This window comes from Salmo salar, chromosome ssa11 (genome assembly GCF_905237065.1).
Source record: "Salmo salar chromosome ssa11, Ssal_v3.1, whole genome shotgun sequence".
Taxonomy (NCBI): Eukaryota; Metazoa; Chordata; class Actinopteri; order Salmoniformes; family Salmonidae; genus Salmo; species Salmo salar.
In genome coordinates this window covers 40517741-40544924 of record NC_059452.1, presented here as the reverse complement: position 1 = coordinate 40544924, position 27184 = coordinate 40517741, and the positions used below count along the sequence as shown (strand labels likewise).

General features: G+C 46.1%; 1 protein-coding gene across 1 annotated transcript in view; it reads left to right on the top strand.

Moving 5' to 3' along the window:
- The window catches only part of LOC106591088 (integrin alpha-11), a 140034-nt gene that overhangs the window by 41325 nt on the left and 71525 nt on the right, over positions 1-27184 (top strand). Inside the window, exons 9-19 of the mRNA XM_045689552.1 lie at positions 2158-2323; positions 2447-2517; positions 5687-5831; positions 8319-8467; positions 10230-10373; positions 13700-14034; positions 14694-14860; positions 17027-17166; positions 18677-18787; positions 19236-19321; positions 19524-19734. Of these exons, the coding sequence (XP_045545508.1) occupies positions 2158-2323; positions 2447-2517; positions 5687-5831; positions 8319-8467; positions 10230-10373; positions 13700-14034; positions 14694-14860; positions 17027-17166; positions 18677-18787; positions 19236-19321; positions 19524-19734 (1725 nt within the window). The remainder of the gene's footprint in view (positions 1-2157; positions 2324-2446; positions 2518-5686; positions 5832-8318; positions 8468-10229; positions 10374-13699; positions 14035-14693; positions 14861-17026; positions 17167-18676; positions 18788-19235; positions 19322-19523; positions 19735-27184) is intronic.

Below are 27184 nucleotides of genomic sequence, written 5' to 3'. Positions count from 1 at the left end.
TCCTCTCTCCTGCTACACCATCACTGTGAGTCACCGTCTCTGTCTCCTTCCTGTCCTCTCTCCTGCTACACCATCACTGTGAGTCACCGTCTCTGTCTCCTTCCTGTCCTCTCTCCTGTTACATCATCGCTGTGAGTCACCGTCTCTGTCTCCTTCCTGTCCTCTCTCCCTTGTTTAAGTTTTTCCACTGCCGTTGCTCTAATGTCCAAAAGTTATCAAAATGTCATAAACCACTAAATGTGAGCATAACTGGAAACAGCTGGTCATTTTTGGAGGCATGAAGCAATGTTACGGTAGCTAGTAAATAGAGAAGGACCTGTAACTAACTAGCTAACTGACAATAAGTGCATTTTTCCACCCCACATTTAACTAGCTAGCTAACATTTGTATTTTGTTATTTATTATGGATCCCCATTAGCTGCTGCCAAGGAAGCAGCTACTCTACCTGGGGTCAAGCAAAATGAAGGCAGTTAAACAATTTAAAAAACATTACAATACATTAACAACAGATTTCACAACACATTAAGTGTGTGTCCTCAGGCCCCTACTCTACTACCACATATCTACAACACAAAATCTGTGTACCTGTGTGTACAGTGCGTATGTTATCGTGTGTGTGTATCCATGTGTCTGTGCCTGTGTTTGTGTTGCTTCACAGTCCCCGATGTTCCATAAGGTGTATTTTTAAATTCTATTTTACTGCTTGCATGAGTTACTTGATGTGGAACAGAGTTCCATGTAGTCGTGGCTTTAAGTAGTACTGTTTAACTGACAGATAGAAAGTAGACTAGCTACAGTTATTACATATATTTACAGTTAGTCAGCTGCTGCTTCTACTCTCTTTTGCTAACTACCATAATACTGCTTCATGCCTCCATAATGACAAGATGGCTACAGTTACTGTAGTACAATGTTCATTTTTTCTGGTTTGGGACATGTACACTTTCAACGCACATTGGGATGTGATGTGAGCTTCACCAGTGTTCCAAAGAGTACAGAGGTTTACACAGAACCCAAACCGGCTGTGCGCGTGCGCCATCGTGCGCCATCATGCATACATTTATTTTGTCCACCCACACCAAACGCGATCACGACACGCAGGTTAAAATATCAAAACAAACTCTGAGCCAATTACATTAATTTGGGGACAGGTCGAAAAGCATTAAACCTTTATGGCAATTTAGCTAGCTAGCTTGCACTTGCTAGATAATTTGTCCTATTTAGCTAACTTGCTGTTGCTAGCTAATTTGTCCTGCGATATAAACATTGAGTTGTTATTTTACCTGAAATGCACAAGGTCCTCTACTCCGACAATTAATCCACACATAAAACAGTCAACCGAATTGTTTCTAGTCATCTCTCCTCCTTCTAGGCTTTTTCTTCTCTGGACTTTATATTGAGATTGGCATTACCGCCACTGACCTTGTTCGTCTTTCAGTCACCCACGTGGGTATAACCAATGAGCAGATTGCACGTGGGTACCTGCTTCTATAAACCAATGAGGAGATGGGAGAGGCAGGACTTGCAGCGCGATCTGCGTCAGAAATAGTAAGGACTTCTATTTTAGCCCTTGGCAACGCAGATGCTCGTTGGCGCGCGTGAGCAGTGTGGGTGCAATAATTGAATAACATAGATTTATACATTTATTTTGCAACGCTTGTGCACCCGACGTGAGCGGTGTAGTCAGGGTATTAGACAGAGCCTAAACGGTTTAGTACCCTCTCAAAACGTATATACACAGCCAGCCAAGTGGTTGAAGGTGTGAATGATCTTTCCAAGCCCACAGAACACTTTGGTTGACACCGCTTTGGCGTGGGGTTCTCCTGAGCTTATTCAGCCCATAGATGATGAGGTGAGGGGCCCAGTCAAACCAGGCCATGGGCATCTAAGAAGAGAAGGGAGGTGCTGAGTTCATTTGGTTGCTGACAGCTGGAATTTGTGACAGCAGGCAACAGGGACACGGTCCACCAAAGGATTGGAAGTTGGAACCACCCTTCTCTGGTTAAACTTCTAAGTCTATCTAAAGTGTGCCAGTTTCCCTTTTGGTGTGTGTGGGCAACAGGATTGTTGAGTCACAGTTCATACGTGAGATGGCTCTATAGTAGGGCACTCTACAGCAAAGTCTGGTGATTGATGTCTCTGCCTGATTGTCACCAGGTGCTTGGCTACTACAACCGGCGTGGAATCAACCCAGAGGCATTCCTGAATGAAATCAAGTACATCGCCAGTGACCCCGATGATAAGCACTTCTTCAAGGTGACTGATGAGTCTGCCTTGAAGGACATTGTGGACGCGCTTGGGGATAGGATCTTCAGTTTGGAAGGTATTCCATGTAACTCTGTAAAACAACCATCTGTAAACCACAAACTAGACCCAACTCATTTCCTTTTCCTGTACTCAAAGAAAATAATTCCTCCTGCTGAACTCACCCGGTCTTCGTCTACAGGGACCAGTAAAAACGGGACGGCCTTTGGGCTCCAGATGTCCCAGGCTGGCTTCTCTTCACACTTCGTGGAGGTGAGTCTCACCACTGCTGCCGGTATACCCCCCACATACACACACAGCGCTTTCTCCTACTCCTGACAGGTTTCCACCCCCCCATCCCATCCCTCCCCTCCCTCACTCTCCAGGTTCCTGGGGGGCATGCTGTGATGCTGAGGTCATTCTGATTAAGGAGCCCCTCACTGACGACAGTCATTGTTCCACTTTGACCTTCCAGAGGTGGAAATAAGACACTCTGAAGTCCCCAGGGGGTCAAATCGTAGCAGGGAAAGCTGAAAGAACATCTCACCAGAGAGTTTTTATTTTACCTTTATGTAACTAGGGGCAGAACGACACATTTTTACCTTGTCAACTCGGGATTCGATCTTGCAACCTTTTCGTTACTTGTCCAACGCTCTAACCACTAGGCTACCTGCCGCCCCCCAAAAATATGTTGGGGTGTTTTTTCTGGAAGTTTTGGTTGCATTCAGACCTGATAGGGGCATTGTGTTGGCTTTGGGCTTGACACAGCTGGAGAGGTATCCACAAGTCTCTGTCCAACTCTTGTTTTCTACTGTAGCTTCATCACCATCCTCCCGCATGTACCAGTTTTCCTGTTTTCTACTGTAGCTGACATCACCATCCTCCCCCATGTACCAGTCTTCTGTTTTCTACTGTAGCTGACATCACCATCCTCCCCCATGTACCAGTCTTCCTGTTTTCTACTGTAGCTGACATCACCATCCTCCCCCATGTACCAGTCTTCCTGTTCTCTACTGTAGCTTCATCACCATCCTCCCCATGTACCAGTCTTCCAGTTCTCTACTGTAGCTGACATCACCATCCTCCCCCATGTACCAGTCTTCCTGTTTTCTACTGTAGCTGACATCACCATCCTCCCCCATGTACCAGTCTTCCTGTTTTCTACTGTAGCTGACATCACCATCCTCCCCCATGTACCAGTCTTCCAGTTCTCTACTGTAGCTGACATCACCATCCTCCCCCATGTACCAGTCTTCCTGTTTTCTACTGTAGCTGACATCACCATCCTCCCCCATGTACCAGTCTTCCAGTTCTCTACTGTAGCTGACATCACCATCCTCCCCATGTACCAGTCTTCCTGTTTTCTACTGTAGCTGACATCACCATCCTCCCCCATGTACCAGTCTTCCTGTTCTCTACTGTAGCTGACATCACCATCCTCCCCCATGTACCAGTCTTCCTGTTCTCTACTGTAGCTTCATCACCATCCTCCCCCATGTACCAGTCTTCATTTTTTTTCTTTCTTTTTACTCTCTCCATCTGTGTCCCAGATTCAGGTTTGCTGATGCAATAGCTTTGATTTTCCAGTTCCACGCCACAGTTGAAGCACAACCTGACTAGGGAACAATAAATATATCCCTTTTTCTTAAAACAATAAATAGGGAAACTACAGCTGGGTGACAGGGATGGCTGGAAATTCCGTACTCCAGAAGGCTGGATTCCAGGGATAGCACTTTCTCAACAAACGCAACCCGAGTGTTGAGAGTAGGATAACTTATTGGAAAGACTTCGAGAGCCTTAATGAAGGAGAAAACTGTCCCAAAAGACCAGATGGTTTTGTTGAATGTGGAGTGTGCCAGCTTGATTCTGCTCAAGTCCTACATACCCAGACATCCTATTCTCCAATGTAGTCCAGCTAGCCAGAGCTCTATATGTTTGTTTATTGCTATGGCTTCCTCCAACTCAGAGTAATAATGTTGAAAAGGGATTCCCAGATATAAGGCATTGTTTCACACCCAGTTGTGTGTAAATGGCCGCAGGTTGGACGATGAGAATGGACATGTTCCAGGTAGTCTTTATTGTAGATATTCAGATCTCAACAAGCCTGAAGAGGTGTATAGTGGGGATTATTTGGAGCTACATCACCATGGAAACAGGGTGCACCACCACCAAAACAGATACCCACAGAGTCTAGCACCCCACAGCTGTCAGAAACTGACGTAGGGTCAGTCTGTGAATCAGTCACTCAGTGAGCTAGACGATTCCATGTCCCAGGAAGTGGGCGAGAAGTAGTCCAAGAGTGTTCCGTCAGTTGTATGCTAACTGGTAGCTAACCGTTGGAAAATGTTCCGTCTGCATATTATGCGTGGCAGAGGAGGGACTAGATTAGCCTCGGGGAACACTGTAATTATAAAACTGACATATATTCAAAGTAGGATGAACAAATGTCCACCGTCAGCCCATATGCTATCTTCTTCTCCCGTGTGGTTACTGGTTACTGGTTGGTTACTAGTTGGTTACAGGTTGGTTACTGGTGACAGTGTTTTGTCCTTTTTTGATGACCCAGACCCAAAAATGCCCCTACTATAACGTATTATAATGATGATGAACCTGTAACGTTTCTCATCAACATTCTTTCATATTACTTTGTGTGGTGCATACAGGTGATGGAACACGTGTTTGTGTGGTGCATACAGGTGATGGAACACGTGTTTGTGTGGTGCATACAGGTGATGGAACACGTGTTTGTGTGGTGCATACAGGTGATGGAACACGTGTTTGTGTAGTGCATACAGGTGATGGAACACATGTTTGTGTGGTGCATACAGGTGATGAAACACGTGTGTGTGTGAGAGAGAGAGAGCGTTTGGCTAACGCTGTAATCATTTGGAGGATCCATGCAGGCTTAACTTATGATCCTCTCAAATGTCTCCAATGGCTTTTAAATCAGTTAGGGAGGAGAGTGAAGGAACATATAATGAATGTGGGTAGGCAGACTTACGTTTTGACTGATTTATTGTTTATTAAGCTATTGTTGGCAGAACTGGTGAACGGTCATCAAACTCTTAAAGTTTCTGCAAAATAATCCTTGCTGGAGTCTGGGGACTAGAGGGAGGCTGGGGATTGTAGCCTGGGAGGAAGGATGATTTGATTTAGAGAGAAAGGATTTATTTATTTATCATCATCATCATCAACCTGTGTACTCATCACCTTCTCCATTTTATCATCATTGCCTGCTGAACCAATGGCAATACATGCACGCGCACACACACACACACACACACACACACACACACACACACACACACACACACACACACACACACACACACACACACACACACACACACACACACACACACACACACACACACACACACACACACGTCACAATATGTTTTTATGTTCACACTAAGTGCCTGTCTCCAAACTGTCCCTAAAGGATGGGATCCTGGTGGGGGCACCGGGGGCCTACGACTGGAATGGAGCCGTCCTGAAGGAGACACGACAGGGGAAGGTGGTTCCACCCAAGTCCTCCTACTCACAGGAATTCCCAGAGGAGCTGAAGAACCATGGCGCCTACCTAGGTGAGGGAGGAATTGACGATCTAAAGGATTGGTCACAGAGGTGTTTGGTTTGGGTAGATCTATAGACTCCTCCCCCTGATCCTCTCTCTGCCCTTCATCCTCTCTCTGTCATTCATCCTCTCTCTGTCATTCATCCTCTCTCTGTCATTCATCCTCTCTCTGTCCTCTCTCTGTCCTTCATCCTCTCTCTGTCCTTCATCCTCTCTCTGTCCCTCATCCTCTCTCTGTCCCTCATCTTCTCTCTGTCATTCATCCTCTCTCTGTCCTTCATCCTCTCTCTGTCCTTCATCCTCTCTGTCCTTCATCCTCTCTCTGTCCTTCATCTTCTCTCTGTCCCTCATCCTCTCTCTGTCCCTCATCCTCTCTCTGTCCCTCATCCTCTCTCTGTCCCTCATCCTCTCTCTGTCACTCATCCTCTCTCTGTCACTCATCTCCTCTCTCTTCACCTTTACTGACTCTACAGTCTACTGTTCACCCATCTCCTCTCTCTCTCTTCACCTTTACTGTCTCTACAGTCTACTGTTCACCCATCTCATCTCCTTTTCACCTTTACTGACTCTACAGTCTACTGTTCACCATCTCATCTCCTCTTCACCTTTACTGTCTCTACAGTCTACTGTTCACCCATCTCCTCTCTCTCTCTTCACCTTTACTGTCTCTACAGTCTACTGTTCACCCATCTCCTCTCTCTCTCTTCACCTTTACTGTCTCTACAGTCTACTGTTCACCATCTCATCTCCTCTTCACCTTTACTGTCTCTACAGTCTACTGTTCACCCATCTCCTCTCTCTCTCTTCACCTTTACTGTCTCTACAGTCTACTGTTCACCCATCTCCTCTCTCTCTCTTCACCTTTACTGTCTCTACAGTCTACTGTTCACCCATCTCCTCTCTCTCTCTTCACCTTTACTGTCTCTACAGTCTACTGTTCACCATCTCATCTCCTCTTCACCTTTACTGTCTCTACAGTCTACTGTTCACCCATCTCCTCTCTCTCTCTTCACCTTTACTGTCTCTACAGTCTACTGTTCACCCATCTCCTCTCTTCACCTTTACTGACTCTACAGTCTACTGTTCACCCATCTCCTCTCTCTCTCTTCACCTTTACTGACTCTACAGTCTACTGTTCACCCATCTCCTCTCTTCACCTTTACTGACTCTAGTCTACTGTTCACCCATCTCCTCTCTCTCTCTTCACCTTTACTGACTCTACAGTCTACTGTTCACCCATCTCATCTCGTCACCTTTACTGTCTCTACAGTCTACTGTTCACCCATCTCATCTCCTCCATCTCTTTTGCTTTCTCACCCATCTCTCTCACGCGCTCTCGCTCTCTCTAGCTCTCTCTCGCTCTCTCGCTCTCTCTCACTCTCTCTCACTCTCTCGCTCTCTCTCACTCTCTCACTCTCTCACACTCTCTCGCTCTTCCTCCTTCTCTCCCTTGCTTTCTCTTTCTCCCTATCCTCATCTTCCATCTATCCCACTCCTTCTCTCTCTCTGGATAGACATGTGGCAGGCACAATGGTTTAGCACCAGGCCTCGCTGCAGCCCTCTCTATAAACCACTCCACTGCTCCACCGCTTCCCACTGCACCCCATCACACTGCACCTCATCCCACCCCGTCCCACTCCACTCTACCACCACTCCTCCTGCCTGAAAGGCCCTCTGCTTTTCCCATCAGCTGCTGGCTGGCCTGCATGCCTGCCCACGGAAGCCATTCCAGCCTCATTAGGAATATAGGACAGAGGCATGGGTCTGGACATGCTCACTGACAGAGGGGTGGGGAAATGGGGAGGAGGAAGACAGAGAGAAGAAGGAGATAGAGAGAAGAGGGAGAAGGGAGAGATGCAGACAGACACAGAAAGGATTACCGTGGTTCAATGCAGGCCATTGAACTTTGTTTCTAAACGAAGCCGATAGGATAGTTGCTTTTTATAAATCAGGTCTGGCTCATGCAGTTCATACAACCCAACCAGAGGATTTACAGTGGCCTATGGTGAACACACAGACACACACACATTGGTATGCCTTTATTTGGCCCATTTGATGGTGATGTTGTGCAGAGAGAGAGTGGGTTTCACCACACACCGTAACAACTAGCTGACATTCCTCCCAGATATTATATAAGGAACAGGCTTTGTGCTGCAGGGAGAAAGAAGCTGTGGAAACAGTTCAAGACAACTGGGCAATCCAAGGTGAACATAGGAGGTCAACACAAAGTGAAGCTGTGACAGATAGGAGAACTTTAGGCAGATTTAGCAATTATGACAATCCTCTATCACTGGGTTTAGTGAATACTCTGGGTTTCAGTAATGATTGAATCATTTGGACTCAACAAGGAAGTGTGTGTGTGTGTGTGTGTGTGTGTGTGTGTGTGTGTGTGTGTGTGTGTGTGTGTGTGTGTGTGTGTGTGTGTGTGTGTGTGTGTGTGTGTGTGTGTGTGTGTGTGTGTGTGTGTGTGTGTGTGTGTGTGTGTGTGTGTGTCCAGGTTACACAGTAACATCGGTGGTGTCGGCCAGGAACGGTCGGCTGTATGTGGCAGGGGCACCGCGGTTCAACCATACTGGCAAGGTCATCATCTTCACCCTGAAGAACACTGGTAACCTCACCATCCTGCACTCCCTCAAAGGACAACAGGTAGACTCAACAACTGGGCTTCCCAAACTCTAGTTTTAACTGGGACCCTAAGACATGTATACCACCTATTTGATTGACACAATCATGTGTTTTGTTTGCCACAACACTATCCTGAACCACAACCCAAGTCCTAAACTCCAACCATAAACTGAACAGTTACACAGTGGTGTAGCACACACTTCCACTGCCATTACTCTCTCTTTAAAAGACATATGAAGACCATCCAAGACCCTGATAGTCTCTTATGCTCATGGACCCCACATGGACCCTTCTCAATCTGGCACGCCCATCACCATCTGAGTCCACCATGACAGTAGTCCTTCCAGTCCTTTTGTCAATCTGGCAACCCAGCCAGGACACAGCATCCATGATAGTCTGCACTACTGGTAGTTCCAAGACCTGGGACAAATGGAGTCTAGACAGCCTTCCCACGCCCCCATGTAGCCAACAACATTACACAGTTCCCATGTGTTTCCCATCCCATTCCCGTCCCCCTTAATTCAAAACACACACATTCCAAATCTACATAGTGAATAAAAATAGAAAAACAAGCTTCCAGCTACAGTAAACAACACCAGCTAAGAGGATACTAAAGACAGAAGAGGCAGCGAGATCCATAAGAACACTCATTGAGAGGAACAGACCTGGGTTCAAATACGATTTGACATCATTTCAAAGACTATAGCTGGGCTAGACTGAGCTCGCCTGATGCAATGGAACCAATGGAATAGTTCCAAAAGTGTAAATCATTGGCAGCCCAGATAGGCTAAAGAAAATGTTAAACATATTTGAAAAGTTCAAATGGCATCTGAACCCAGGTCTGGTTGTTGCATTGAGATAAAAGGCTGGGTTGTTTTGCGGAGCCAATTAGCCTCTATGGGGAAACATCTGGGTCTGTTACCTGAACGATGATGATGACTGGAATGCTATGCTAATGAACGCTAATGACGTTTGCTGGGGGGTTTTAATGATGTGGTGAAAGACGTGTGAAGGATGTGGTGAAGGACGTGTGAAGGACGTGTGAAGGATATGTGATGGACGTGTGAAGGACGTTTGAAGGACATGTGAAGGACGTGGTGAAGGATGTGTGAAGGACGTGTAAAGGTGTCACGATCACTGTCCTCGAACTCCCTGTCATAAATAAGCCAAGGCGCAGCGTGCCGGTAATGCCACATCCTTTATTTAGAAGTGAAAACCGAACAAAACAATAAACAGGATAAACAGAAAGAAACGTGACGTTCTGGGGCTGCTCAAAGGCAGCTACACAAAAACAAGATCCCACAACTCAAGGAGGGAAAAAGGGCTGCCTAAGTATGGTTCCCAATCAGAGACAACGATAGACAGCTGCCTCTGATTGGAAACCATACCTGGCTAAAACATAGAAATAAAATACATAGAATGCCCACCCCATATCACACCCTGACCTAACTAAACAGAGAAAAACGTCTCTCTCAGGTCAGGGCGTGACAGAAGTACGTGTGAAGGACGTGTGAAGGACATGTGAAGGACGTGTGAAGGATGTGGTGAAGAACATGTGAAGGATTTGGTGATTGTGGGGATCGTAATGATCTCAGTTGGTTAGCATGGTGCTTTTAGAGCCTGATGTGCCAGCTGGAGTAATGGGTTCGATTCCCACATGGGCCACATCTACTGGGTATGAAATACACTATGTGTTTATTCTGGATAAAAGTGTCTGCTAAATAACCAGACGATTCTATTATTGTTGTTGATCCAGGGTGTTGATTGTGTGGTTATATTTCAGATTGGGTCGTACTATGGGAGTGAGATCTCCCCGGTGGATATAGATGGTGACGGAGTAACAGACAACCTACTGGTGGCAGCGCCCATGTTCTTCAGTGGAGGCTGGGAGAAGGGCAAGGTGTACATCTACAGAGTGACTGAGCTGGTGGGTGGGCATGCACACACACACACAGATGTACGAATGCTCACACACACACACACACACGTCACACTCGTGTGCACACACATACACACTCACTTATACACACGCCACAGATCGCGTTACCAAACACACTTAAAACCAGGTCAGCACAGAAACACCTCGACCAGGACACATAGAGCCAAACTATCCCTATGCCTTGTATTTACATTATAACACATCAGACCAGACCAGAGACCAGACCTTCCAGAGCCTTGATTAGGGGTAGTTAACCCACTGGTACAACATCAACAGTCTACCAGACCTTCCAGAGCCTTGATTAGGGGTAGTTAACCCACTGGTACAACATCAACAGTCTACCAGACCTTCCAGAGCTTTGATTAGGGGTAGTTAACCCACTGGCACAACATCAACAGTCTACCAGACCTTCCAGAGCCTTGATTAGGGGTATTTAACCCACTGGTACCACATCAACAGTCTACCAGACCTTCCAGAGCCTTGATTAGGGGTAGTTAACCCACTGGTACAACATCAACAGTCTACCAGACCTTCCAGAGCCTTGATTAGGGGTAGTTAACCCACTGGTACAACATCAACAGTCTACCAGACCTTCCAGAGCCTTGATTAGGGGTAGTTAACCCACTGGTACAACATCAACAGTCTACCAGACCTTCCAGAGCCTTGATTAGGGGTAGTTAACCCACTGGTACAACATCAACAGTCTACCAGACCTTCCAGAGCTTTGATTAGGGGTAGTTAACCCACTGGCACAACATCAACAGTCTACCAGACCTTCCAGAGCCTTGATTAGGGGTAGTTAACCCACTGGTACAACATCAACAGTCTACCAGACCTTCCAGAGCCTTGATTAGGGGTAGTTAACCCACTGGTACAACATCAACAGTCTACCAGACCTTCCAGAGCCTTGATTAGGGGTAGTTAACCCACTGGTACAACATCAACAGTCTACCAGACCTTCCAGAGCCTTGATTAGGGGTAGTTAACCCACTGGTACAACATCAACAGTCTACCAGACTTTGGGCACCTGCCGTCACACAGATTAAATGAACAGCCTCCCTCCCTGTGCCAGCACGCCGTCTTCATTAGAGTCTTCGTTGGTTCGTGTACAAGTGCACCGTGAACTCAGTAGGAAAGCATTCACTACTTCAAACTGAATTAACAGCCTGTTATTTGGAGAAGAAAGGGGGCTTCTTAATAGGTGGAAATGACTGCAGAGGAATCTCTCTCTCTCTCTCTCTCTCTCTCTCTCTCTCTCTCTCTCTCTCTCTCTCTCTCTCTCTCTCTCTCTCTCTCTCTCTCTCTCTCTCTCTCTCTCTCTCTCTCTCTCTCTCTCTCTCTCTCTCTCTCTCTCTCATTATGAGGGGGACCTGTGGACTGATAGGGGCTTGATCATTAGAGTTCCCCAAACAAGAAAAAAAGACAAGGGATCCCCCAACTAAGGACACAAAAGGGGTGTTGTGTGTGACAGAGAGGTGGCCTTCCATTCTACCAATAAGCCCCCATGGGCCACTGTGGAATGACTGTGATGGTCTCACCACCTCACCACAAATCACCATATGTTTCAAATGTTCCCCACTGAGTATGATCCTCCCCCCTCTCTCGCTTGCTCTCACACACACACACACACACACACACACACACACACACACACACACACACACACACACACACACACACACACACACACACACACACACACACACACACACACACACACACACACACACACACACACACACACACACACACACAAAACCCTGGTGACTACACAAGTGTGTGTAGCACGGCACCCTGTCCTCCTCTTTCCTTTAAAAAGACAACTGAAAAAAACAAGTGATCTGAGGTTCCAGCCGTCCATAGGCTGTAGATTAGGGAGAAAGATGAGACAGCCTGGAGAGTGATAACGTGCATGGCTGATGACGGCCTAAAATACTTGGCTCCTATACTTTCTTAATGCTGAGGGATTGTACCTTTTTCCAGACTGAGGGGAAACCTAATTCTATTCAAAGGTACAGATATTTTCCGACTGACTTTCCACCCACTGTGAATACTCAAAGTTCCCCAGAAACATCCCTAAAGAAACATCCAGAAGCCTTGTTTGCCTTTGATCATGTGACACTCGGATGAATCACCCATCCCTGATGTTGACAATGTTTTTGGGAAATCATATTTCCCCCTTGGGATAGAAAATGGGTTAGACCCTTCCTCTTGTGTGAGCGAAAACAATGTGGCTTGAGGTTTTCAGTTGATTTCAAATTCAAAACTCAAACTCCCCAGTTATTGTTTCTTAGTTACTTTTGTTTTGTTTTGTTTACTTTCCTAAATGAATTTGGAATAACAAATGAAAGCTTCTGTAAAGATTGAAGGGGAAAGTTTAAGACAACAATGTCTCTATGTCTCATTGAGTTGTGTAAATAAATGGAGGGCTGTCCATTTGAGGGAGATCATCGATGGATGACTGAGATATCCCAGAAGCCTGGGGGGTGGGGCTACCCGGCCGCAGCACAGGAGATAACACATTTATAACTTAACTTCAGTTCCTTAGCCACTACGTCTGTTTTTGATGGATTCCTTTGTGCATATGTTTTTCAAGGTTTTTTTTAACCAAGGACTCTTTAAGTACAGAGTAACAAAGAGAATTCCACCAACCAATAGGAGAAACATTGGCAAATAAATAGTTGAATAGACATGCACATGACACAACCTTTACCTACAGTATCCTCTATCCCATGTAGCAAAAATATTCCATGATACAACCTTTACCTACAGTACCCTCTATCCCATGTAGCAGAAATATTCCATGATACAACCTTTACCTACAGTACCCTCTATCCCATGTAGCAGAAATATTCCATGATACAACCTTTACCTACAATACCCTCTATCCCATGTAGCAGAAATATTCCATGATACAACCTTTACCTACAGTACCCTCTATCCCATGTAGCAGAAATATTCCACGATACAACCTTTACCTACAGTACCCTCTATCCCATGTAGCAGAAATATTCCATGATACAACCTTTACCTACAGTACCCTCTATCCCATGTAACAGAAATATTCCATGATACAACCTTTACCTACAATACCCTCTATCCCATGTAACAGAAATATTCCATGACACAACCTTTACCTACAGTACCCTCTATCCCATGTAACAGAAATATTCCACGATACAACCTTTACCTACAATACCCTCTATCCCATGTAGCAGAAATATTCCATGATACAACCTTTACCTACAGTACCCTCTATCCCATGTAGCAGAAATATTCCAAAATGACATCATCCTATCCTATTTCCTTCTCAGAATCGTTTCGTCCTGGAGGGAGCGTTGGAGATCCAGGACCGTGGTCAGAACGCTCGGTTCGGCTCCTCGCTGGCCCCGGTCCCTGACCTGAACGGGGACGGCTTCAACGACATGGTGGTGGGGGCCCCGCTGGAGGATGACCATAAAGGAGCTATCTACGTCTTCTTCAGCCAACGCAACAGGATTCTGCGTAAATACAAACAGAGGATAGCTGCGTTAGACATGGCCAGTGGCCTGCGCTACTTTGGCCGTAGTATCCATGGCAGTATGGACATGGACGAGGATGGCCTGGTGGACTTGGCCGTGGGCTCCCTGGGGGCAGCCGTGCTTCTCTGGTAGGTCATTTAGATATTAACAAGTGTTCTACTGTTTCTCTGCTAGGTCACTTAGATATTAACAAGTGTTCTACTGTTTCTATGGTAGGTCACTTAGATATTAACAAGTGTTCTACTGTTTCTCTGCTAGGTCACTTAGATATTAACAAGTGTTCTACTGTTTCTCTGGTAGGTCACTTAGATATTAACAAGTGTTCTACTCTTTCTCTGCTAGGTCACTTAGATATTAACAAGTGTTCTACTGTTTCTCTGCTAGGTCACTTAGATATTAACAAGTGTTCTACTGTTTCTCTGGTAGGTCATTTAGATATTAACAAGTGTTCTACCGTTTCTCTGGTAGGTCACTTAGATATTAACAAGTGTTCTACTGTTCCTCTGCTAGGTCACTTACATATTAACAAGTGTTCTACTGTTTCTCTGGTAGGTCACTTAGATATTAACAAGTGTTCTTCTGTTTCTCTTGTAGGTCACTTAGATATTAACAAGTGTTCTACTGTTCCTCTGCTAGGTCACTTAGATATTAACAAGTGTTCTACTGTTTCTCTGGTAGGTAACTTAGATATTAACAAGCGTGCTACTGTTTCTATGGTACTTTATGTATGTGGAGCATATAATCAACCACATGTATGATCATAACACTGTGTATGGTTCATCTGCAGGTCTCGCAGTGTCGTCCGAATTCACGCCAACATTAGGTTTGAACCTAGCAAGATCAACATCTTTGTGAAGGACTGTGAGAGGGGAGGCAAGGACGTGACCTGCATGTCAGCCGTAGTGTGTCTAAACGTCACCGCCCGGACAGCCATACCTCCTACACAGGAAGTGGGTGAGTGTTCAAAAGTGACCAATTAAGTCACGTTATAGACTATAATGTAGCCTGCATCCTTCTACTGATTATAGCTTCAGTGCAAAAGATGTCAGATTGACTCCAACTACCTTGAGATATTGCTGATGTTGCTGAACTCTTTCTCTGCACTTCTCATAATATGGGTTCTGTTTGAGCCGCCCACTGCTTACAGATTTTATGGGGATGAGAACTAAACAAATAAAACTGGATTCATCTTAGTAGATGTAATAGCCCAGTGGAGCCACAAAGCCTTTTTTCTATTCAGGAAGAAGTTTATTCACTGTTGTTCCTTCACTGTACAGTCAACAGAGGACCTTATTGTCTTTCAGGCAAAACTGACATCTTGATTAACTCTACAGTTGATCTCCTACTGTTCTATGTTTAGAGCAAAGCTTAGCCTTTCCAAGCCTGCTACACATTGGCTAAGGATCAAGTAAGCACTAGAAGTAATGCAGTTCAGAGATTCATAGTTGAAATCATGATCCAAACGTGTATTGCTCAATGTCTCTGCTTGGTTGTTGTTGAGTCAGTCAGACCGCTCTTTTGTTGGCTCACTAAGTGAAAGGGTGATGGCTTCTTGCCCCAGAGCAGAGCCACAGGAAAATGTTTCCTTGCTATCAGTGACAGTTTAGGATATCATTCCATCTGCCAAACACATATGCTGCAGGCTACAGAGCGGTTACGGACATGCTATGCCAACTGCTACATCTGATGAGAACTGATCTGGATTATCCTAGCCTCTGACTGTTAATTAGCCAAGCATTCTGTATGTAAATTGCCATCTGAATAGTATGCATTCTGTCCACTATACTCATTGAATTTTTATGGTGGCAATATAATCAGGCTGATCGTTGTCAGGCTGCGGATAGCCTGACACGGCTACCCCACACTTCTGCCGTGAGCCCGGAATCTCTCTGGAGACCGTTTCGGTTGCCGTGGCTCTGAGGTGTTGAATCACCAACAGTGGCCCACCCGTGCTCTGACACAAGGTATCCCTGGTCACAATTTGTTTTAAAGGTTGAGGCCTGTTGGCTCAGGTTTTCTCCCTTGTGTGGGACTATAGGAGGCAGGCTAAGGAGGCAGGCTAAGGAGGCAACCTCCCGCCATCTTTGTCAAATATGTTAGACGGGCCAAACCAATAGGAAGAAGCCTCAGAAAGTTATCTTGTCCTCCGCCGGGACGGTTGGACATCTAGGGGACACTGAACAGTGGGAACACAATTGATTTGATTTCCCCTCATTATCATGTTTGGTCAAGTAACATCTGTCAGATGTGCTGCTGCTGCTGGTGTTGCAAGTCTGTTGTGTTCGACTGTACAAGGAAGAATAAACTTTGAGAAAAGAGATATCTCCAAATGTGCTTAAGGTTACACGCCTTCAACTTTAAGCAGCATCTGATGGAAATGGAAAGAGCTTGTGTTCAACATCCACTGAAGTAGCTAGCAACTTTAATAGATACAGTAGTTGCCGTGGTAACCAAACAAACAGACTTGCTAGTTTAGCTAACCAAACCATCAGTTCTAGCTTGCCATTATGAACATTGAATTCAACAATGCCAATAATGTTTTCAGTTGAACTTTTGCTTTTAAAAAGCAGCTCAACTATAGAACATATAACAATGAACTATAGTCATTGAATTCTACCGTGCAAATATACCATACGTTATAGGGAAATAATGCACACTCTAGAATGGTCTTCAAGCCAATCAGAAAGAAATTTAACAATGTCATGGTATAATGGAGAAAGTAGGTATGGGGTATGGGAGACCAGTGTACTCTCCAGTTGGCATGCTCAGTAGGGTAATGTGCATTAGCTCTGGATTTTATGGTATTTTCCCCAAGCTATTAAAGCGCGGTGTAATAAATAACGTGCCTCTTAAACAGTGTGGGTTGGAAATGAATCACTTCCAAAGCCATATGGCTCAAGAGGTCTGGTCAACTCTCTCAACTCTGGAGTAGTCACTCACTCAAATGTCCTCAACTGAGACGTTGTTTCAGTTCCTCGACGGTGGCTCTTGGATATTGTCCAAGTTGCTTTTTTGTAATGTAATCTGTACTGCTTCTGGTCCTTACTTTATAGAAAATAAAGTACTGTAGTATAGAACATGTTTCCAACAGTTATGCTCCCTCTTTCTTCATCTCTCTAGCTATCACTTACAACACCACCATTGGGGAGCGTCGATTCAACCCCAGAGCCATAATGGATGACCCTGATAAACTGCTGTTTCAAAACCTGACCCTGCTTTCTGGAGAGGAGACCTGTCAACACATCTACTTCTATGTCATGGTGAGCACAGACTGAACTCTAGTTGAATTCCAAATCAACATCTAGACTCTAACCTATCCGGTAGATCTGAGAATATTGGATAGGTGGAAGCAATATGACTACATTTACATACAGCCAATCAGAAGGTAAGACAGAGACTTGAGATGGTATTATCCAGAGCCATGTATTTAGATAATTGGGACAACTTTTAGAATTGTAAATATTATAATCCTAGACATTCAGTTGCATAGCAATATTGAAATATTCCCCCATGTAATGTTAATGGGGGGTAACATGGTCAATTCATAATGCAGAAACCTCAATGTCCTGACAATCTAAATACATGCCTCTGGTTTAATCCTGTCATTGTAATGTTTCCTATTCTATCCTATCATTATAACGTTTCCTACTCTATCCTATCATTATAACGTTTCCTACTCTATCCTATCATTATAACGTTTCCTACTCTATCCTATCATTATAACGTTTCCTACTCTATCCTATCATTATAATGTTTCCTATTCTATCCTATCATTATAACGTTTCCTACTCTATCCTATCATTATAACGTTTCCTACTCTATCCTATCATTATAACGTTTCCTATTCTATCCTATCATTATAACGTTTCCTACTCTATCCTATCATTATAACGTTTCCTATTCTATCCTATCATTATAACGTTTCCTACTCTATCCTATCATTATAACGTTTCCTATTCTATCCTATCATTATAACGTTTCCTATTCTATCCTATCATTATAACGTTTCCTACTCTATCCTATCATTATAACGTTTCCTACTCTATCCTATCATTATAACGTTTCCTATTCTATCCTAACATCATAACGTTTCCTACTCTATCCTATCATTATAACGTTTCCTATTCTATCCTATCATTATAACGTTTCCTACTCTATCCTATCATTATAACGTTTCCTACTCTATCCTATCATTATAACGTTTCCTATTCTATCCTATCATTATAACGTTTCCTACTCTATCCTATCATTATAACGTTTCCTACTCTATCCTATCATTATAACGTTTCCTATTCTATCCTATCATTATAACGTTTCCTATTCCATCCTATCATTATAACGTTTCCTATTCTATCCTATCATTATAACGTTTCCTACTCTATCCTATCATTATAACGTTTCCTACTCTATCCTATCATTATAACGTTTCCTACTCTATCCTATCATTATAACGTTTCCTATTCTATCCTATCATTATAACGTTTCCTACTCTATCCTATCATTATAACGTTTCCTATTCTATCATTATAACGTTTCCTATTCTATCCTATCATTATAACGTTTCCTATTCCATCCTATCATTATAACGTTTCCTATTCTATCCTATCATTATAACGTTTCCTACTCTATCCTATCATTATAACGTTTCCTACTCTATCCTATCATTATAACGTTTCCTATTCCTCAGTGTGTTGTGACGGTTATGGTTCATGATGTATGGTGTGATACAGTTGTAATGACATTGATCCTCCCCACGTGTTGTTGATCCAGGAGACCACGGACTATGTGAGGCCCATCGTGTTCACTGTGGCGGTGGCACTGCAGGATCCCGACCAGGGCCCTGCGCTGGACGACACCTGGCCCACCACCGTCAGGACTGAGGTGAGACACACACATCTGACCCTTGACCACTGACAATCAGCACTTCTTGTTTAGCTCTTATGTAATCACTGATTAGGAATGTCTGGACAGGTAAAAAACATTTGCTGGAACCCTTCCGTTCATCTGTCCAATCATATCTAATCAGTGATCCCTTCAAGGAAGCGATGAAGAAAGGAAGTGCTTTGAGCGGGTCACATGACTGCTTGATCTGACCACGAACCAGTCATCTCCTTGTTTAGCTCTTAGTCTACAGCCTTATGAGTGGTATTGTAGCGATTAAGGGGAACATACAGGGGCTTGAACCAGTGACACTATGGTTTGCAGGGCAAGCATAGTACTTGCTGTACCATAAAGGTACACCTCTTGGCCTCTTGGCTTCCAAGGCCTCTTGGCATAACCATACTATGATATGGATGTCATTGTAACTGAGTATCTCTCTCTCTACTAGCTTCCCTTCTGGAATGGCTGTGATGAGGACGACCGCTGTGTACCAGGCCTGTCCTTACAGAGTACAACTGACCTGCTGTCTTGGAGGTGAGCGCGCGCACACACACACACACACACACACACACACACACACACACACACACACACACACACACACACACACACACACACACACACACACACACACACACACACACACACACACACACACACACACACACACACACACACACACACACACACACACACACAGATCAGAATATATTACTTTCTCCCTCTCCCCCCACAGGCAGTTCTGTGGGAATGCAGTCCACTCCAGGGGTGTGATGTGTCGACGTCTGTCCGAAGGCGGGGCGGAGGGGTCAGAGCGAGTGATGGAGGGATCGAGGAGGAGGATGGTGGTGGATGTTCGTCTGGAGAACAGGGGAGAGAACGCCTATGGAGCCCGCCTCAACATCACCTACACTCCTAACCTACGATTCTCTAGTCTCATAGTCAAGGTGACGATTCACAGTACATTGGATTTATAGACCACTATTCCAGGACCAAAGACCATAGTGCAACAATACAGTCCAATAAATGGCAGTACAGTAGACAACAGTACACCAGTACAGCAGACACCAGTACTGCAGTCAACAGTACACCAGGACTGCAGTCAACAGTACACCAGTACTGCAGTCAACAGTACACCAGAACTGCAGACAACAGTACACCAGTACAGCAGACAACAGTCCACCAGTACAGCAGACAACAGTTCCCAGGTACAGCAGACAACAGTACACCAGTACAGCAGACAACAGTACACCAGTACAGCAGACAACAGTCCACAGGTACAGCGGACAACAGTCCACAGGTACAGCAGACAACAGTACACCGGTACAGCAGACAACAGTACACCGGTACAGCAGACAACAGTCCACAGGTACAGCAGACAACAGTACACCAGTACAGCAGACAACAGTACACCAGTACAGCAGACTATAGTACACCAGTACAGCAGACAACAGTACACCAGTACAGCAGACAACAGTACACCGGTACAGCAGACAACAGTCCACCGGTACAGCAGACAACAGTCCACCAGTAGAGCAGACAACAGTACACCAGTACAGCAGACTATAGTACACCAGTACAGCAGACTATAGTACACCAGTACAGCAGACTATAGTACACCAGTACAGCAGACTATAGTACACCAGTACAGCAGACTATAGTACACCAGTACAGCAGACAACAGTCCACCGGTACAGCAGACAACAGTCCACCGGTACAGCAGACAACAGTACACCAGTACAGCAGACAACAGTACACCAGTACAGCAGACAACAGTACACCAGTACAGCAGACAACAGTACACCAGTACAGCAGACTATAGTACACCAGTACAGCAGACGACAGTACACCAGTACAGCAGACAACAGTACACCAGTACAGCAGACTATAGTACACCAGTACAGCAGACAACAGTACACCAGTACAGCAGACAACAGTACACCAGCACAGCAGACTATAGTACACCAGTACAGCAGACAACAGTACACCAGTACAGCAGACTATAGTACACCAGTACAGCAGACTATAGTACACCAGTACAGCAGACTATAGTACACCAGTACAGCAGACTATAGTACACCAGTACAGCAGACTATAGTACACCAGTACAGCAGACTATAGTACACCAGTACAGCAGACTATAGTACACCAGTACAGCAGACAACAGTACACCAGTACAGCAGACTATAGTACACCAGTACAGCAGACTACAGTACACCAGCACAGCAGACTACAGTACACCAGCACAGCAGACTACAGTACACCAGTACAGCTGACAACAGTACACCAGTACAGCAGACTATAGTACACCAGCACAGCAGACAACAGTACACCAGTACAGCAGACTATAGTACACCGGTACAGCAGACTATAGTACACCAGTACAGCAGACTATAGTACACCAGTACAGCAGACTATAGTACACCAGTAGAGCAGACAACAGTACACCAGTAGAGCAGACTATAGTACACCAGTACAGCAGACAACAGTACACCAGCACAGCAGACTATAGTACACCGGTACAGCAGACAACAGTACACCAGTACAGCAGACTATAGTACACCAGCACAGCAGACTATAGTACACCAGTACAGCAGACTATAGTACACCGGTACAGCAGACAACAGTACACCAGTACAGCAGACTATAGTACACCAGCACAGCAGACTATAGTACACCAGTACAGCAGACTATAGTACACCAGTACAGCAGACAACAGTACACCAGTACAGCAGACAACAGTACACCAGCACAGCAGACTATAGTACACCAGTACAGCAGACAACAGTACACCAGTACAGCAGACTATAGTACACCAGTACAGCAGACTATAGTACACCAGTACAGCAGACTATAGTACACCAGTACTGCAGACTATAGTACACCAGTACAGCAGACTATAGTACACCAGTACAGCAGACTATAGTACACCAGTACAGCAGACAACAGTCCACCAGTACAGCAGACTATGGTACACCAGTACAGCAGACGACAGTACACCAGTACAGCAGACAACAGTACACCAGTACAGCAGACTACAGTACACCGGTACAGCAGACTATAGTACACCAGTACAGCAGACAACAGTACACCAGTACAGCAGACAACAGTACACCAGCACAGGCAGACTATAGTACACCAGTACAGCAGACAACAGTACACGAGTACAGCAGACTATAGTACACCAGCACAGCAGACTATAGTACACCAGTATAGCAGACTGTAGTACACCAGTACAGCAGACTATAGTACACCAGTATAGCAGACTGTAGTACACCAGTACAGCAGACAACAGTCCACCAGTACTGCAGACTATAGTACACCAGTACAGCAGACAACAGTACACCAGTACAGCAGACTATAGTACACCAGTACAGCAGACAACAGTCCACCAGTACAGCAGACAACAGTACACCAGCACAGCAGACTATAGTACACCAGTACAGCAGACAACAGTACACCTGTAAAGCAGACAACAGTCCACCAGTACAGCAGACTATAGTACACCAGTACAGCAGACTATAGTACACCAGTACAGCAGACTATAGTACACCAGTACAGCAGACAACAGTACACCAGTACAGTAGACTATAGTACACCGGTACAGCAGACTATAGTCCACCAGTACAGCAGACTATAGTACACCAGTACAGCAGACGACAGTACACCAGTACAGCAGACAACAGTACACCAGTACAGCAGACTATAGTACACCAGTACAGCAGACAACAGTACACCAGTACAGCAGACAACAGTACACCAGCACAGCAGACTATAGTACACCAGTACAGCAGACAACAGTACACCAGTACAGCAGACTATAGTACACCAGTACAGCAGACTATAGTACACCAGTACAGCAGACTATAGTACACCAGTACAGCAGACTATAGTACACCAGTACAGCAGACTATAGTACACCAGTACAGCAGACTATAGTACACCAGTACAGCAGACAACAGTACACCAGTACAGCAGACAACAGTACACCAGTACAGCAGACAACAGTACACCAGCACAGCAGACAACAGTACACCAGCACAGCAGACAACAGTACACCAGTACAGCTGACAACAGTACACCAGTACAGCAGACTATAGTACACCAGTACAGCAGACAACAGTACACCAGTACAGCAGACTATAGTACACCGGTACAGCAGACTATAGTACACCAGTACAGCAGACTATAGTACACCAGTACAGCAGACTATAGTACACCAGTAGAGCAGACTATAGTACACCAGTACAGCAGACAACAGTACACCAGCACAGCAGACATTTTTTACATTTTTTTATTTTTTTTTTACATTTTAGTCATTTAGCAGACGCTCTTATCCAGAGCGACTTACAAATTGGTGCATTCACCTATAATATCCAGTGGAACAACCACTTTACAATAGTGCATCTAAATCTTTAAGGGGGGGTTAGAAGGATTACTTTATCCTATCCCAGGTATTCCTTGAAGAGGTGGGGTTTCAGGTGTCTCCGGAAGGTGGTGATTGACTCCGCTGTCCTGGCGTCGTGAGGGGAGCTTGTTCCACCATTGGGGTGCCAGAGCAGCGAACAGTTTTGACTGGGCTGAGCGGGAACTGTGCTTCCTCAGAGGTAGGGAGGCGAGCAGGCCAGAGGTGGATGAACGGAGTGCCCTTGTTTGGGTGTAGGGCCTGATCAGAGCCTGAAGGTACGGAGGTGCCGTTCCCCTCACAGCTCCGTGAGGCAAGCACCATGGTCTTGTAGCGGATGCGAGCTTCGACTGGAAGCCAGTGGAGAGAGCGGAGGAGCGGGGTGACGTGAGAGAACTTGGGAAGGTTGAACACCAGACGGGCTGCGGCGTTCTGGATGAGTTGTAGGGGTATAATGGCACAGGCAGGGAGCCCAGCCAACAGCGAGTTGCAGTAATCCAGACGGGAGATGACAAGTGCCTGGATTAGGACCTGCGCCGCTTCCTGTGTGAGGCAGGGTCGTACTCTGCGAATGTTGTAGAGCATGAACCTACAGGATCGGGTCACCGCCTTGATGTTGGTGGAGAACGACAGGGTGTTGTCCAGGGTCACGCCAAGGCTCTTAGCACTCTGGGAGGAGGACACAAGAGAGTTGTCAACCGTGATGGCGAGATCATGGAACGGGCAGTCCTTCCCCGGGAGGAAGAGCAGCTCCGTCTTGCCGAGGTTCAGCTTGAGGTGGTGAGCCGTCATCCACACTGATATGTCTGCCAGACATGCAGAGATGCGATTCGCCACCTGGTTGTCAGAAGGGGGAAAGGAGAAGATTAATTGTGTGTCGTCTGCATAGCAATGATATGAGAGACCATGTGAGGATATGACAGAGCCAAGTGACTTGGTGTATAGCGAGAATAGGAGTGGGCCAAGAACAGAGCCCTGGGGGACACCAGTGGTGAGAGCACGTGGTGCGGAGACAGATTCTCGCCACGCCACCTGGTAGGAGCGACCTGTCAGGTAGGACGCAATCCAAGCGTGCGCGGTGCCGGAGATGCCCAGCTCGGAGAGGGTGGAGAGGAGGATCTGATGGTTCACGGTATCAAAGGCAGCAGATAGGTCTAGAAGGATGAGAGCAGAGGAGAGAGAGTTAGCTTTAGCAGTGCGGAGAGCCTCCGTGACACAGAGAAGAGCAGTCTCAGTTGAATGCCCAGTCTTGAAACCTGACTGATTAGGATCAAGAAGGTCATTCTGAGAGAGATAGCAAGAGAGCTGGCCAAGCACGGCGCGTTCAAGAGTTTTGGAGAGAAAGGAAAGAAGGGATACTGGCCTGTAGTTGTTGACATCGGAGGGATCGAGTGTAGGTTTTTTCAGAAGGGGTGCAACTCTCGCTCTCTTGAAGACGGAAGGGACGTAGCCAGCGGTCAAGGATGCGTTGATGAGCGAGGTGAGGTAGGGGAGAAGGTCTCCGGAAATGGTCTGGAGAAGAGAGGAGGGGATAGGGTCAAGTGGGCAGGTTGTTGGGCGGCCGGCCGTCACAAGACGCGAGAGTTCATCTGGAGAGAGAGGGAAGAAAGAGGTCAAAGCACAGGGTAGGGCAGTGTGAGCAGGACCAGCAGTGTCGTTTGACTTAGCAACGAGGGATCGGATGTCGTCAACCTTCTTTTCAAAATGGTTGACGAAGTCATCCGCAGAGAGGGAGGAGGGGGGGAGGGGAGGAGGATTAAGGAGGGAGGAGAAGGTAGCAAAGAGCTTCCTAGGGTTAGAGGCAGATGCTTGGAGTTTAGAGTGGTAGAAAGTGGCTTTAGCAGCAGAGACAGAAGAGGAAAATGTAGAGAGGAGGGAGTGAAAGGATGCCAGGTCCGCAGGGAGGCGAGTTTTCCTCCATTTCCGCTCGGCTGCCCGGAGCCCTGTTCTGTGAGCTCGCAGTGAGTCGTCGAGCCACGGAGCAGGAGGGGAGGACCGAGCCGGCCTGGAGGATAGGGGACAGAGGAAATCAAAGGATGCAGAGAGGGAGGAGAGGAGGGTTGAGGAGGCAGAATCAGGAGATAGGTTGGAGAAGGTTTGAGCAGAGGGAAGAGATGATAGGATGGAAGAGGAGAGAGAAGCGGGAGAGAGAGAGCGAAGGTTGGGACGGCGCAATACCATCCGAGTAGGGGGAGAGTGAGAAGTGTTGGATGAGAGCGAGAGGGAAAAGGATACAAGGTAGTGGTCGGAGACTTGGAGGGGAGTTGCAATGAGATTAGTGGAAGAACAGCATCTAGTAAAGATGAGGTCAAGCGTATTGCCTGCCTTGTGAGTAGGGGGGGAAGGTGAGAGGGTGAGGTCGAAAGAGGAGAGGAGTGGAAAGAAGGAGGCAGAGAGGAATGAGTCGAAGGTAGACGTGGGGAGGTTAAAGTCACCCAGAACTGTGAGAGGTGAGCCATCCTCAGGAAAGGAACTTATCAAGGCGTCAAGCTCATTGATGAACTCTCCAAGGGAACCTGGAGGGCGATAAATGATAAGGATGTTAAGCTTGAAAGGGCTGGTAACTGTGACAGCATGGAATTCAAATGAGGAGATAGACAGATGGGTCAGGGGAGAAAGAGAGAATGTCCACTTGGGAGAGATGAGGATTCCAGTGCCACCACCCCGCTGGCTCGATGCTCTAGGGGTATGCGAGAACACGTAGTCAGACGAGGAGAGAGCAGTAGGAGTAGCAGTGTTATCTGTGGTGATCCATGTTTCCGTCAGCGCCAGGAAGTCTAGGGACTGGAGGGTAGCATAGGCTGAGATGAACTCAGCCTTGTTGGCCGCAGACCGGCAGTTCCAGAGGCTGCCGGAGACCTGGAACTCCACGTGGGTCGTGCGCGCTGGGACCACCAGGTTAGAGCGGCAGCGGCCACGCGGTGTGGAGCGTTTGTATGGCCTGTGCAGAGGAGACTATAGTACACCGGTACAGCAGACAACAGTACACCAGTACAGCAGACTATAGTACACCAGCACAGCAGACTATAGTACACCAGTACAGCAGACTATAGTACACCAGTACAGCAGACAACAGTACACCAGTACAGCAGACTATAGTACACCAGTACAGCAGACAACAGTACACCAGTACAGCAGACAACAGTACACCAGCACAGCAGACTATAGTACACCAGTACAGCAGACAACAGTACACCAGTACAGCAGACTATAGTACACCAGTACAGCAGACTATAGTACACCAGTACAGCAGACTATAGTACACCAGTTCTGCAGACTATAGTACACCAGTTCTGCAGACTATAGTACACCAGTACAGCAGACTATAGTACACCAGTACAGCAGACTATAGTACACCAGTACAGCAGACTATAGTACACCAGTACAGCAGACAACAGTACACCAGTACAGCACACTATAGTACACCAGTACAGCAGACTATAGTACACCAGTACAGCAGACTATAGTACACCGGTACAGCAGACTATAGTACACCGGTACAGCAGACAACAGTACACCAGTACAGCAGACAACAGTCCACCAGTACAGCAGACTATAGTACACGAATACAGCAGACAACAGTACACCAGTACAGCAGACTATAGTACACCGGTACAGCAGACTATAGTACACCAGTACAGCAGACAACAGTACACCAGTACAGCAGACAACAGTACACCAGCGCAGCAGACAACAGTACACCGGTACAGCAGACAACAGTACACCAGTACAGCAGACTATAGTATACCGGTACAGCAGACAACAGTCCACCAGTACAGCAGACTATGGTACACCAGTACAGCAGACGACAGTACACCAGTACAGCAGACAACAGTACACCAGTACAGCAGACTACAGTACACCGGTACAGCAGACTATAGTACACCAGTACAGCAGACAACAGTACACCAGTACAGCAGACAACAGTACACCAGCACAGGCAGACTATAGTACACCAGTACAGCAGACAACAGTACACGAGTACAGCAGAC